Source organism: Vulpes vulpes, chromosome 12 (assembly GCF_048418805.1).
Source record: "Vulpes vulpes isolate BD-2025 chromosome 12, VulVul3, whole genome shotgun sequence".
Classification (NCBI taxonomy): domain Eukaryota; kingdom Metazoa; phylum Chordata; class Mammalia; order Carnivora; family Canidae; genus Vulpes; species Vulpes vulpes.
In genome coordinates this window covers 28538937-28553887 of record NC_132791.1, presented here as the reverse complement: position 1 = coordinate 28553887, position 14951 = coordinate 28538937, and the positions used below count along the sequence as shown (strand labels likewise).

The 14951-nt window shown below is 37.4% G+C and overlaps 1 protein-coding gene across 1 annotated transcript; it reads right to left on the bottom strand.

The window, feature by feature from the left end:
• Positions 1 to 237: 237 nt before the first annotated feature.
• On the bottom strand, positions 238 to 2817 carry LINGO2 (leucine rich repeat and Ig domain containing 2). The gene has a single exon (XM_026008998.2). The coding sequence runs from the start codon at positions 2815 to 2817 to the stop codon at positions 997 to 999; it is 1821 nt and encodes a 606-aa protein (XP_025864783.1). The 3' UTR covers positions 238 to 996.
• Between the last annotated feature and the right edge of the window lie 12134 nt (positions 2818 to 14951).

The window sequence follows — 14951 nt, the reverse complement described above, 5'->3', positions numbered from 1 at the left end:
TACAAGGTAAATATTACCCTATAAGTATGTACAACAACTACGTGCTCTTCCTATTAACCCATTAGTAGCAACTGATGAAAGTAAAACCAAGTTGTGTTTAAATGGACCATCTTCATCATTAACACCTACCTTGCATTTTACAGGTACAACTAGTGGCATATAATCTTCCAGAGAAACCGAGGGCTTTGTTACAGTAAACTGGTCCAGTGTGATATCACAAGTATAAAAAATATTCCATTCTGTATCAAAACTAGGCACATGCCTTTATTTATAGTAACAGAAGTTAACAGAGTTGAGCAGTTTTTCCTTGGGCCCTATTTCTTGGCATCCTACATCAGACAAATGCATCATTCTGCATATCTCCGCCCATAGCTCCAGGGATCTAGTCTCAGGGTCATCTCTATGTAAAGGAAAGTGAAATCACACTTGGATCTATAATGGTGAGTAACTAAAAGCACAACCTCTCATTCATATTGCTTTAAAACATATACAGCATATATGTTTCAAAAAAAGAGTAAAGAATATATTGATTTCTTTGTGGTGCTGAATCAACAATATGGTATGATGCAAGGCTTTAACAAATGAGAATCATAGATACAAATTTTTCTGTAGAGTATGTTTTAGACAAATGCGTCTTTTTAATATGTAAATCCTACATTGTAGGTTGTTCCTTTTTTTTCTTTTGTTTTTGCAGTGGTAGAAAATGTTGAGTAACTGTCCATGAGCATGAGCCAAAGGTTCAGGTTCATTACTGAGATCCCCAGAATGCCAATATTTGCAATGCAAACAATTAGTATCCCACTGTGAAGGGCTCTGACATATGTCTGCCTGCCTCTAGGTGGAGAGTCTCCATGAGAAGTCCTCCTGCTTCCATGGACCCTGCTTTGACACAGGGTCAGCTGCACGAGGCCACCTTTTACCCTAGTACTTTACTGTGCCAGCTGTCTCACTGGTTACCAACGACGACACAGAAACAAGTGTGTGAGTAGTAGACCCTCAGATCATTTTCATGTTGAACCTCCTGGGTCCAGCCACCTCCCCTTCCACAACAGCACCATTGTTTTTTCGGGGCACGTACTCGAGGTCAATGCTGTTTTTGTGCTTGCCTTTGCCTCGGCTCCACACAAAAAGGAGGAGGAAACAAAATAAAACCACTCCCAGGAATGTGAAACAGCCCATGGCCGTAGACACCAGTATTGTTTTAAGGTCCAGGGAAAAGGTATTGGCATTGGTGCCATTGGACATGGTGTCATTGGAGTCCGTCATGTACATAGGGGTCCTGTTGGCATAAAGGAAGCGGTCTGAGGTGAATCCTTTCACCGTTAGAGAGGCCGTGAAGGTGTCATTCCCTGCAGCATTGCTGGCGATGCAGACATACATCCCGCTGTCTTGATCCTGGGCAAAGCGGATTTCCAAGGTGCCATCGCCCAACACAGTGGCTCTTCCGTTGGACTTGGTGGTGATAAAACGCCTCCGAGGTGTCACCCAGGAAATCACAGGCTGAGGGTCTCCATCAGCACTGCATTCGAGCTGGACCGTCTGCCCTTCATCCACTAGCAGATGCTGCAGCTTCTTGTCACGGATTTTGGGTTTTTTGCAGGTGAAGTAAAAAGAGAGGGCAGTGCTGTGGAAATCCTTGAATGATCTCTCACGGATGGTGTCAGGGCCGGCACACATGGGCTGCTGGCCCCCAAACTGCAGTGTGGGATGCCGCTGCAGGATCCAGAGGAGACGGCAGTCACAGGCCAGTGGGTTGTTATTGATGCTCAGGACCTCCAAAGCCCTAGGGGAGGAGAAGACATTCTCTTCCAAAGTTTCCAGTAGGTTCTGAGACACATTGAGCACACGAAGGAAGCGGAGCCCTTGGAAGGAGTGAGGCTCAATGGTACGGAGCTGGGCGCCCACTATGTGCAGCTCCTGAAGGCGGATCAGGTCAGAGAACATGCCAGCTTCGATAGTGCTGATGGGGTTGTAGGAGAGGTTAAGGTGGGTCAGATACACCAGGTGTTTAAAGGCAAGGAAGGGGACTGTGGACAGGTTGGTATTGGTGATAGAAAGGGATGTGAGGTTGAGACCATAGAGGCTATTGGCAGGCATCATATCCAGTAAAGGCCAATAGTCAATCTCTAGATGTTTCAGGTGGAACAGTCTTTTAAAGGCATACACGGGCATATTGTTGATATTGAGATGCTTCAGATGCAGGCTAATGAGGCTGCGGAGGTGGGAAAGGGCTTCTGTTGGTACTGCTGTTAGGTTGCATTTCTCCAGGGTGAGCTGCTCCAAGCTCAGCAGCCCACTGAAGGCTCTGTGTGATATATAAACCAAATCATTGTCCCCCACCTCTAGAGACTTCAGGTTATGCAGGTCCTGGAACATGTAGTCGAGTAAAATGACAATCTTATTTTCACTAATGTCAAGCTTGGTGAGGTTGGATAGTCCAGTGAATACTCCCAAAGGGACCAGTTTCAGGCGATTGCCTTTCAGGCGGAGAGAACGAAGGTTAAAGAGATTGTTAAAAGCCCCTGGCTCCACATTGGCAATGATGTTGTCACTCAAATCTATCTCCTCCAGCAGAGGATAGGATATGAATTCCTCAGGGTTGACACTTTTCAGCCTGTTCTTGCTGAGGTCCAAGATTTTGGTCTCAATGGGAATGCCCTCTGGGATGGCGATCAGCCGCCTTCTGTGGCAGCTAACAGATTTGTTCTGGGCAGAGCACTCACAACGAGCAGGGCAGCCAATGGTGGATCCCATGAAGATTAACACCACAGCCAGACCCAGGAATGGCTGCCAACATGATATGGCCGTGTGAAGCATGACTCCACCTCTTCGTCTATACCTTGGTCACGGGCCTGCAGAAGAAGACAGGAAGAGAAGATGGGTGAGGACATGGATAGGTAAATAAACATAATTAAGGAAGCAAGTACAATGGAAAGGACCCTGGACCAAGAATCACGCTGATCTGGGATTAAACCCAAGAGCTGCCCTTCTTAGCAACATGGGGTAAGTGGTTGCGCCTCCTTGTACTTTGGTTTTCTTGACTGTAAAATGAGGATGACAGTAGTAACAGCATCCTAGAATTATGACAATGTCAGCATTTAACAATTATAAGGAGATTAATGCAGTGTCTGGCACAGAGTATGAGGCACCAAGCATACATTTTATGAAAGGCTCTATGTTGAACTCAGACTCAAGCAACAGAGGTCAATGGCTAAGAGGAAACCTATTCAGTTTGAATCAGTGTCTGTGTCTCTGATGTTGGGATATCATCCTCTGTTCAGAATGAAGCTAATAGAAGCTTCATTCGCTGTCAGACTCTTAGGTTCAAAGTACAAACCAAGTTACATTCAATATAAGAGGTTGAGGCTTTATTTCTTTCATATATAAACTTTCTATTAAAAGCTTTCAGTTAGAAGGTATACATCCTTCAGAATTCAGTACATCTTAACTTATGAAGGGATTTTAGTTTCTGAGGTAAGCAAAAAGATCCTTAAATCTCTTTGTATTCATTGTGTTTGTTATAGGGAAGAAACAGAATCAAGGCATCATAGTGGATATGATGATGAAGATGCTGTAAGAATGGGAAGAGTTGTAATTTTAAGAAAAAATGTTTTTAAACAAAAATGAACTATCCTTTCATATTTAAATTCGAACCCAATGAACATGTTCAATTGAACTTAAATAGGTATCAAATGGTATTGGAAAGGAGTATGCTTTAACTATAGATAATTAAGCAGACACTGAACTTACTAAATTGTTCAACTGAATAGTATGAGGTGTGTTGTTGAGCTTTGCTTCTTGACATGAGATCCTGAGGGGTACAATTCATCCACAAATGTCATATTTTATACAAGTCTCAGTAGTGTAAAACAGTATTTTTAGATAAAAAGGTATTTGGTCAACTTCAGTATTCACTCCTAAAAGAGCATTTGAAAGTGCAATTCTCTATTCAGTGTTTACATATATGTCTATGTCCACATGTAAAGCCATGTCTTCATCTAAATAAATATATCCATTAAAAAACAACAACAACAACTAGGATAAAACCTAATGGTGAATCACTAGAGAAATGCCCCCAAATGTGTAAGAACAAGGCAAATATTCAGACAGTGCTAGCAAAATCCATTATACAGGAACATAGGAGTTGGTATTATGGAAAAGATGTGGTAAAACTAGCATTGTTTGTAGATTAAACTAACATCTAAGGAAATTACCTGAAAAGTTATTAGAATAGAGGAATAATTAACGTGGTACAAAATAAAAACATCTAGAAAATATCATCACAAATGATTAGTCATGGCATTTCTGAAAAAATTAAATTCCTTAGAATAAATTTAATGAGAAATACACAGAATATAGCAAGTACTCAGTCCTAAGAAAACAAAACTTACCAAAAAGAAACCTATACTATGTATTTTAATAGCTTCGATATTACTGACATTGTTTTTCAAATTCAAAAATATTATCTCTTTGATCTGTGTATACAGTGAGAAATTCTAAAGTTCATTTGAAAGAAGATAAATACGAGAGTAATCAGAAATATTAAACAATAGTAATGGCAACAGACTTACCCTACAAGATATTTAAACATAAGTTGCAAAATTACATGGTACATGAAAATACAGTCAGTGAAACAGAAAGTAAGGAATTCACGTATAAATATATTTGAAAAGTTAGTGTAGGTGAAAGGTGGCATTTATTCAGTGAGAAAGATATAAATGATTGGCTAGATATTTAGTGGGAACAGATACACAACTTCACTCAGTCCAATAAAATAAATTCCAGATGAATTAAGAGCTAGAATGCATGAACAAATAATTAGAAGAAAATTCAATAATTTTGTAATAGAGTTGAAAAGCATTTTCTATGAATAAAGCCAGAAACCATGAAAGAAAATGATCTATTTGATTATATGCATTTAAAAAATAATAGCATAACAAGCAAATAAACAACATACATATTCAACACCCAAAGACAATTGAAAATTGGAGAATATATTTTAGACTCATAATAGACAAGGAATTAAAGATGGCACTAAATCAGCAGCTCTTATTAATTAACAAGGAAGAGAAGTAAATGTCAATAGAAAATAGGCAATGAATGTAATAAACACTAAAAACAGTTAATATATGAAAAGATGACCAATCTCACTAGAAAGCAAAGAAATGCAAATTAAACAACAGGAGCATATTATTTTTTCCTTCGGGATGAACAAAGTTTAATCCTTATTTTTACCCAGAATTAACAAGAGTAGAAGGAACTGATGGAAGAAATAGAAATTGATACAACCTTCAGGAGGTTCCGGGACACGTAAAGAGATTACTTGATAAATTAAATATATCTTAGTTCAACCATGTATGTATCCCTTTGAACCATTTTCCCCCCAACTTTGAATTTTTAAAAGCTACTTTATCGAGGGATGATTAACATACACAAAACTGTATATATTTAATGTATACAACTTGATGAGTTAGGAGATAAGTAGACATCTGTAAATCTATCACCACAGTCTGTGCCATAAACATATCCACTGCCTCCAGAAGAGGGTGGATCTGATGAGCTATTTTTTTTCCAAAAATAAAAGGAAATAATTGAACTAATGTGCATAGATGTTTGCTACAGGTTCATTGGGATTCAGTTTCTTTAGTTTTCTTATCTTCCTAAGGTGGAGCCCTAGATCATTGATTTTTGGACCTTCATTTCTAATACAAGCTTTTAAAACTATAAATCCATGCATTGCTCAGTTGCATTTCAGAAGTTCTAATATATATACACGTGTGTGTGTGTATACATGCACATATATATATATGTATAACTTATTCAGTGAATACATTTTTATAATTTACTTTATACTTCTTTTTCTTTGACTGATGGATGGTTTAGGATTGAGTTAGCTTTTTTTTTTTATTTTTTTATTTTTTATTTTTTAGGATTGAGTTAGCTTATTCCAAGTATGTAGTTAGATCTTTCCTAGAGTCTTACTGTATTTTATTATTTAATTCTGTTATGGTCAGAGAACTACTCTGCAACATTTCGATCCTTTGAAATCTACTGAGATTGTTTTACAGATCTTTTATCACTAGAAAGAGTCCATCTTTGTCTCTAGTAATACTCCTTGTCTTCAACTCATTTTGAATGATTACTGTGGCCACTCTAGCCCTCTTGAGCTTAATGTTCTCATGGTATATCTTTTTCCGTCCTGTAACTACAGAGACACAAATATGTTGAGAATTAAAGAGTTTATTTTATATCCCGCATGTGGCTAGTTTTTGCTTTTCAGTCAGTCTCACAATCTCTGCAACCTCTGCTATTTGTTAGATTGCTTTGTCCACTTATACCAAATGTAGTTAACTAAAATGATTGCATTCTGGGGTGTTATTTTGCTCTTTGTTGTCTATTTATCAGTCTTTGAATTTTTTGTTCCTTGTCTTTTTCTAGTTAATCTGTCTTTAGTATTGCATTTCAATTCTTTTGCCTCTCTCTATATGTTTATGTACATTATTGGTATTTGTTGCTCTAAGGATTATAGTATACATCTTTAATGTATCACAATCTACTTCGAGGTGTCATCAATTGCTTCAGGTAAAATACATAGTAGCCTGGCAACAGTGTATTTCCATTTTTAGCCCCTAGCCTCCACCATCATCCTTCAGGGAGAGAGATGTAGCGAGTTATTGGCAAAGAAAACAGGAGTACAAAGGCATGGAAGCAATGGGAACCCTCTGTGATTAGAGAATTAAAGTTGTCCAGACTGGATGGAGCAAATACAGGAGAGAAATGGAAGAGAGGTTGAAGAAGTAATTAGAGAAATGATTTACAAGGGGCTTGTAAACTGTAATAAGCTGTTTTCACTATATCCTGAGGGCAACAGCAAGCCATGAAAGTGTTTTATGCAAAAGAGTGATATGATCAGATTTATATTTTGAGAAGATTAATCTCATTGCAGCATGAAAAATAGATTTGCAGGAGGGAAAAAGTTGAAACTCTTGCAGCTGTTGTATTAATTCCAGCCAGAATAAAAGTGGTCTCCATTAGGGTCATAAAAATAGGGTTGGGTAAATGGACAGATTGAAGGTGTGTTTTGAAGCAGAAAAGAAAGGCTTTAGTTATACAGGGGTAGTAAGGGATGTAGGAGAGGAAGATGCCAAGATGATTTCTAGTGTTTTGTCAGCTGGATAAGGCTGGGTGTCATTCACTGAGATGACAAGCTTAAGGGCAGGTACAGGATGAGGAACTCCAGGTTTCCTCAAATGTCCATCAGTGGAACAACACAGGTGGGTTCTCTGGGCAACTTAATGATGTACTTTACTCCTTAACAATAATATTTTTCAAGTACTTTTAAAGTATTCCTTTGGTAGAGGAGGGAAAATATACTTTCTGTTCCACTTATAGAACTCTTCATGTTCAGGATAATAGTTGGATTACACACTCTGTACCCCTTAGTTTATTTTGAATTGATGGTAAAGAGTGTGTTATTTTTTTTAGAAATTCTACTGGAGAGTTTAATCTTCTCTGGCAGAGTTTGTCCAATCTGCATATCACCAGCTAGATAAGGAGGTAACTGGCATCCTCCTTCTGATTTATTTCAGTAATGCTTTAGGGAAAGTTTATTTTATTGCTTGGATCCCTTAATCTGGCTGAGTGTGTCTAACATATGGAATGACAGTATCTAATTCAGTCATAGATGCAATTTAACCAGAAAGGAGTGCGACTAGGAGGGATAGTATCTGCAAATTTTTCCTTAAAAATTGTGTTTTTTGTTTGTTTGTTTCAAAGTAAATGACCATCACAAAGAAGGATGGATAAGTACTTAACAAGCAGGCAGCAGACAAGCTCCCTTCAGACCTAGACTACCTTTCCTGTTCTGCTACTGCCTTTCTATGAGGCAGAAGTAGATACTTTGGGGCCATATCTCATCATAGTTCTTTTATGCACCTTGAAAACTGTGTAGGAAGGTTGTGCTTTATTGTTCTCATCACAAATATTTTTCATTTTTAGTCTAGAAGGGCCAACTGCTGACTCCATTTAGCTTTCACTGTCGGCAGAAGCCTTACAATCAAAGCTTTCTTGTCATGTCTGACTGTGACCAAGGTTTGACAAGATGAACTTTGTTTCATTAAGAATAAAGCAGGAACTAAAATCTGTAGGGAGCTGACTAGGGCCTTTCTATTAATTCTGATCAAAGGGGCTCTCAGGTACAATGATTATACCTTTCTAAACCTAGTATATGAAGTTGGATATTTTCATACTTATCCTTTTTGTGTGCTGGGTATTTATTTTACTGCTTGTCCTATTAATGTAAGAAAACAAAAACATCAGGAAGTAGACTTAAATAAGGAAGAACAGAAATAGCAAAAATTTGGACCCAGAAATACCTGGCTCCAAGTCTAGGTTGGACTTTCGTTAGCTGTGGGACATAGATAGGCTGATGATGGCTGTGATTCTTAACTCCTCTGTTAATTTGTGACAGTAAAGCAGAATAAATGGGAGGATTAAGGATGGTACATGTAAGCTGCCTACTACATAAATAATAGTGGTCATTATCAATTTCTTTAATGGGATAATGGTTTGGTTTGTTGAGAAAGCATGGTAGAGAAAGACATGGATTTCCTCTGAGTACAGATCAGGAGAATATTGGAGAGAAATGTCCTCAAACAGATGACACAGTGATAAGAAGAAATGGAAAGCTTTAAGCACCCTTCATTTAAAAAAAACAATAAAAGAAAGGGATGATAGTTGTGTGTGTGTTTTTTAAAAAAAAAAAGTTTAAGAGAGAAACAGTTGTGTTGATAGATGATAAGGTAATGATAAATTGCTTATACTGGGAATTCTATGATTAATTTAGTTCTCTGGCAACTGAAAAGGGAACAATACAATAAATGGAAAGCACAGAAATCTCTAAACCTTCAAACTAGCTAATTTTTTAGGATAGGATTTTTTTTTTCAGTAAATCTATTTCTCAGTGGGGAGAGGTAGATGATGAGGGAGGTGGGGAATAAAAAGAAAAGATGTAATGAATAAAAGTGTCCAAAATACAGCTAAGGTGATAACTTCAAGGTGTCTAAACTATAAATTCAGGAATACTGGTCTGTGCTAAAATCAGATCCCGAAGAGTTGTGAAAGTTGTTTAAAACATTTGAGAACTAAGAAATCAATTTTAGTGTAAATCTTGAAATTCACCAGGGTTACCTAAGTTCTTTGAAGGACCCCAAGTGAACTTGAGATTGAACCCCAAGGTACCTAACCTGGCAGGAAAAATTGGATTTGAACTTTCTACAGAATAAAATTTGTCCTTCTACAAAATCCAAAGCATTGTATTTTTACCTTTTTCTATTGACTCAATTTTGGTAGGGTGGAAATGGAAGCTTTTTAATATTGAGGCTCAATCTGAAGAGTATTCAAGGAGGAAATGAAAAAAGGCAACATGAAAGCCAGATTTGAAGGGCATCCATGGGGTTTTATGTTACAAGATACTATTTTTTAAATTTTTTTTTTTTTATTTATTTATGATAGTCAGAGAGAGAGAGAGAGAGAGGCAGAGACACAGGCAGAGGGAGAAGCAGGCTCCATGCACCAGGAGCCCGACGTGGGATTCGATCCCGGGTCTCCAGGATCGCGCCCTGGGCCAAAGGCAGGCGCCAAACTGCTGCGCCACCCAGGGATCCCACAAGATACTATTTTTTAAACAAAAATCACAAATGTAATGATTAAATCACTCCGTGTCTCATGCTGGTAAGTGAACAGTTACCCACCATTGTAGATACCTCTAAATTTTAAGCAGATTACCAATTCTGTAAATAGCTGAAGATAGTATTTTGATCTCCATTTGCTTGGATAGAGACTGTTAGAATCTCACATTATCTATCTAGGATTCAAACCAAATGATAATTGCAAGTACCTATCTGTATGAAAATTAGCCATTAATATGATTTAATGCAATGAAATTAATATAAAATGGTTATTCAACTATTAAATTGAACAGGCAGGATTCAGATGTAGTCAGATAGGATCTTAGTTTTTTTTTTTTTTTCTCTCTCTATTGTCCCTTTATAATTGATTTAAGAGAGTTAAGGAGATCAGGAAACTTATTTAATGGGGCTTTTAAAGATAACCTATTGTCCTCTGGGACTGGCAGATTTTTAAACTGGTTCCTTTTATGGGGCAAATTCTGGAGCTCTTTGGGACTCACATGATCAAAGGATATCTCAGATGTAGTTCCCTTGATCTGGATGAATGAATCTCTATTCTGGGCTGATGAGTTAGTCTTGCCACCATCCCTAGGGATAATCACCTCAAGCTAGTTTTTGCTAAGGTCCCATTACCTTCCCAGCTGGCATTCTTGAAGGGACTTCAGACAAGCCCTATACTGGCATGCTTATGTATGTTGCCCTCATTTTGCATAGGAAAACTCACTTGCTCAGAAAAACCCTGTCAATGCAGAATAATCCCAAGCAGCAGCAGCAGCTTCCTCTACTCTGCCATGAAAGAGGCTGTCTAAGCCTAATATTTATTCTCTATATTCTCTATATTTATATGTATCTCTTAATCTATATTCTCTAGATTTCCCAGGAAGAAGTTGGAAATCATGATGTACCATTAACTACAGGTGGAAGACCAGTAAAACATTCTGTTGAAGCACTTTTGTTTCCATTTCAGGGGAAGCACCCTTCTTGCTCCTTGAGTCATTTGCTGAAGGTCAGATAGCCCTAGTCAATAATAGAGCTGCTATTTCTATGCAGAATTTTTTTAACTTCATGGACAGAGCTCTTAACTCTTATCTTGTGCTCCTTCTATCTTTTCTCACTAAATACAACTCATCTCAGATAGCAACTATTTAAACAACTAAAAAGTAATGCTTCCTTTTAAAATTTCCCCATCTTTCCCCTGGGCTATGCTTTGGTATCTTTTTTCATGGTTCTGAATCTGCTTTCCACTGGACTGTATCTATTTCAAAACATGAGTTCATTTTGTATTCAAGTGACTAGTAAACAATTAACAGAGCTTGTCCTAAGTCATTAATTAATAGTTTCTGTTTAATCTTTTCTCAAATTGGAGAGCCCTCTGTTCTTGTGATTATTTTCATCTCTTTGAAATGCAAATTATTTGCTCTTCTCCCACAGTTCTGAGTCTTTTGGCCTACATACTTGGACATACAGAATATGCACATTCTACTTAAACCTTTTAAAGATGAAAGTGCTTTTTGTCTAGCTTTGAGATCTCTCTTTGAAATTAATATTATTAAAGTTAGCTTACAATGCTGAGGGCCTCGAAAATGTGATATGCAATACTTCAGATCTGTAAGGCGGTATAAGGGAATGGCTAAGAGGACAGATATGTAAAATAAAAATGTGTTTAAGTCTTAATTCTTATTCTCACTTTTCTTACCTTTAAAATGGGAATTAAAGTAAGTATCCTACAGAGTCATTGTGAGAATATCATAATGCATATAAAGTCAGAATTCCATATATGGTGGCTATTATTACTGTTATTTATTTGGAGAAAGGGAAATATTGCATATACTTAGACATACAAAATTTCTCAGCTGAAGGGAGCACTAAAAAATCTTTCCCTAATGGACACAATCACCTCAAGGGTTAGGCTGTCAGGAGGCACTGGATTAGCCTGTTAGATAGGTATTAAAGTCTGTTAACTATCTCGTTATCACAAATGAGAAAACTCAGGTAACCATAATCCAGGCCAAACAATCCTGCTAATAAGTCACTTAAGACTGTCTCAAGGTACTGTTAGAAAAAGCTATGAGATGCGTGCCTCACTTGGGAGTTAAAAACAAAAAGAAGGTCACCTGCCTTTCTGCAGTGACTGCAGTCCTCAAGATCCACTCGGGCCATTCTCAATGAAATGTATGACCACAGAGGGCCACTACTTCTCTCACTACTTCCTAAGATTATTAAATTTTACTTGGGAAAAGGAAATCAAATGGCATAGAATTGTGTTTGGTACTTCAGATTCTCAAATTCTATCTAGTGCTCTATGAAAACCCGGACTCTTTAGAAGTGTGGGTCTTCATGAATGAAGGGGAGTCTGACTGGAGATTACCTGGTTTTAATTAGTTGGTGCTGAAGGCACCTAGACATTTTCTTTCTTATTTAAAGCTGTTCAGACAAGATAGCTGTCTTAAATCCCATCTGGAACATTCTGGATATGAACAAATAGAAATTTCTGTTGGCTTTTGTAACTGATAAACCTAGCAATCTCAGGGACTTAAACCAGTAGTTTATTAGTTCTGCTCCATTAAAACACTTAGGGACTTGTGCCTGTATGTTTTATGTCTCCCCACTGTTCTCGCTCTTTGAAGTCCTTTTCATTCCATAAGGAGAAAGGAAAAGGACTATAGGTGAGAGAGCCAGACCTGACAATAACACTCATATTTCTGCTAACATTTCATTAGCCAGAACTTGGTCATGAGGGTATGTCTAATTTCTAATAACATTTCATTAGCCAGAACTCGGACATGAGGATATGTCTAACTGCACAGGAGGCTGGCAAATGGGTTTTGTAAGCAAGCAACCATTCTCTCCTGAAAACAAATATAAACTGATATTAAGTATCAATCTAGTATGTAAGGCTATATTAAAGTTTCTATTATTTGCTTATTTATAAGTTATTCTGGAAAAGATTTAGGCGTTTGGAAAATTACTTCGTTATACTTTATCATCTATCTAAAATAATTGATGCAATTTTGCATCCAGCTGATTTTTTTTTTTTACATATTAGCAAAACAAACATAATCATGTCCTGACACACTAAGGTTCAACTGTGGCATGTATTGATGTCTCCATTTTTGTCAGAGAATTGCATCTAAAATTTCCACTTACCTCTTAATTCATACTAAGTAATTATTAGGTTCCTAGGTGACAGGAATGTTATCATGTTTCTAGTTACTTTCTAGATGAGAAAATGAAGACAAAATACAGCTTAAAAAAAGCTGTACAGTATACAGACTAAGCAAGAACATGTAATTTTTATATCCCAAGACATTCATAACAGATTTTAGCTTCTAAGTAGGTATTTGTAGATTTTCTTATTTTAGCAACGGATGACTGCCAAGTAATTGCTTAAAATCCCTCCACGAAAGAGTGGGAAACTATCAAAGAAAAAAGTATATTTAATTCAACTCAATAAACACATACTAGGTACCTTCTTTATGCAAGGCAGAGTTGGGGACATAGGAGTAAATGCAATTCTTGTTTTCAAACAGTTGGTAGTGTAGTAGGGAAATTCTGTCCAGTAAACAAATTAATGATAGTAACATCATTCTCCCAAGTTGGAATCAAATTATAACTTTAAACATCAAAGATATGTTGTGGGATCCCTGGGTGGCGCAGCAGTTTGGCGCCTGCCTTTGGCCCAGGGCACGATCCTGGAGACCCGGGATCGAGTCCCGCATCGGGCTCCCGGTGCATGGAGCCTGCTTCTCCCTCTGCCTATGTCTCTGCCTCTCTCTCTCTCTCTGTGACTATCATAAATAAAAAATTTAAAAAAAAGGATACATTTTATTACATTATTTAAAAATAAATTGAAATATCGCATAAAACCATGTCCCGTCACGGAGAAATAATTTGCTTATCTGTGATTCATCTTCTTAAATTGACCATTTATTACAAGCATTAAAACTATTGTTATGGGAGATATTTTACTTGAAAGCTTTTTATATAGAAAACGTAAAGTAAAAAAAGTGGGATATGAATTTTTATCTGTATTATGACTATAATGAAGGGAAAAATACCCTTATGCATTGAAAAAGTGTTAAGTGTTAGAATATCCTTTATTTGTAGCACAATCCATCAATTCTGTTTGTTTCTTGTTCAACAGATATTTTCCATGTACATTATATTACACTACTTTGGAAAAAACAAACAGAACATAAAAGCATGATGTAAAGGGACGCCTGGGTGGCGCAGCGGTTTAGCGCCGCCTTCAGCCCAGGGACATGATCCTGGAGACCCTGGATCCAGTCCCATGTTGGGCTCCCTGCAGGGAGCCTGCTTCTCCCTCTGCCTGTGTCTCTGCCTCTCTATCTCTATGTGTCTCTCATGAATAAATAAAATTAAATTAAAAAACATGATGTAAAACCTCTGAAATTCAATAACAGTAAACTTCTATGCTGGTAGACATGGCCTGCTATGCCGTTCTTCAGTTATTTAAATGGCCACCTTCTAAAGTTAGGGCAGAATGTAAGTCCCCTTTTTGGTTAATGTTTCTATTTTCACCATGAATATGCTAGTGCTTTGTCTCCACCTTAGGCTTTCCCACTGTGTATTAAGTATGTGCCTGTTTTTTAAATATTTATTTATTTATTTTTAAAAAATTTATTTAAATTTATTTATTTTTTATGTGCCTGTTTTATCTGCTTTAGTAGAATCTATGTTCTTGGAGTTGTACCTAAGTGCCTTCTCGGAATAGCAGTTCTTGACCGTGGTATCTCCAAACTGCATCTATGGAGTAAGTTAGTGAGAAAGGACTCCAAGTTATGGATGCTAGAAAAGGAAGTACATATAAGCCTCAGCCTGATCTGTGCAGTAGCTCTTTTTATGTGTGAATATAAATTGTATTGCCTAAGAGTCTCCTGAAGGAAGAAAGGGGGAGGACAGTGCTCTTTTGTCCAGCCCAGTACCTAGAGCAGTGGAAGCGGCATGCCTCTGCTGCTAGGTGAGAGCACTAGCACAATATTTCCAAATGTCACTCCTGTTACCACTGTCATCACTTTTGTTGATTTAGAGTGTCACTTGTCCTATTTACTGTACAATTTTAAATAGAGAATCAGAATTGAAATTAATAAATGGAAAGGCATTAAAACATTTCTATGATGGAAACAAAATAATGTTATGTTCTAGCTAAAATTTCTTATCTTCCAGAGCTCTGCACCAGAGACCTGCTCTCCATTTGGGAATGCGGAGTTAGGTGTTCACACCGAGGCTCCTCACTGTAAT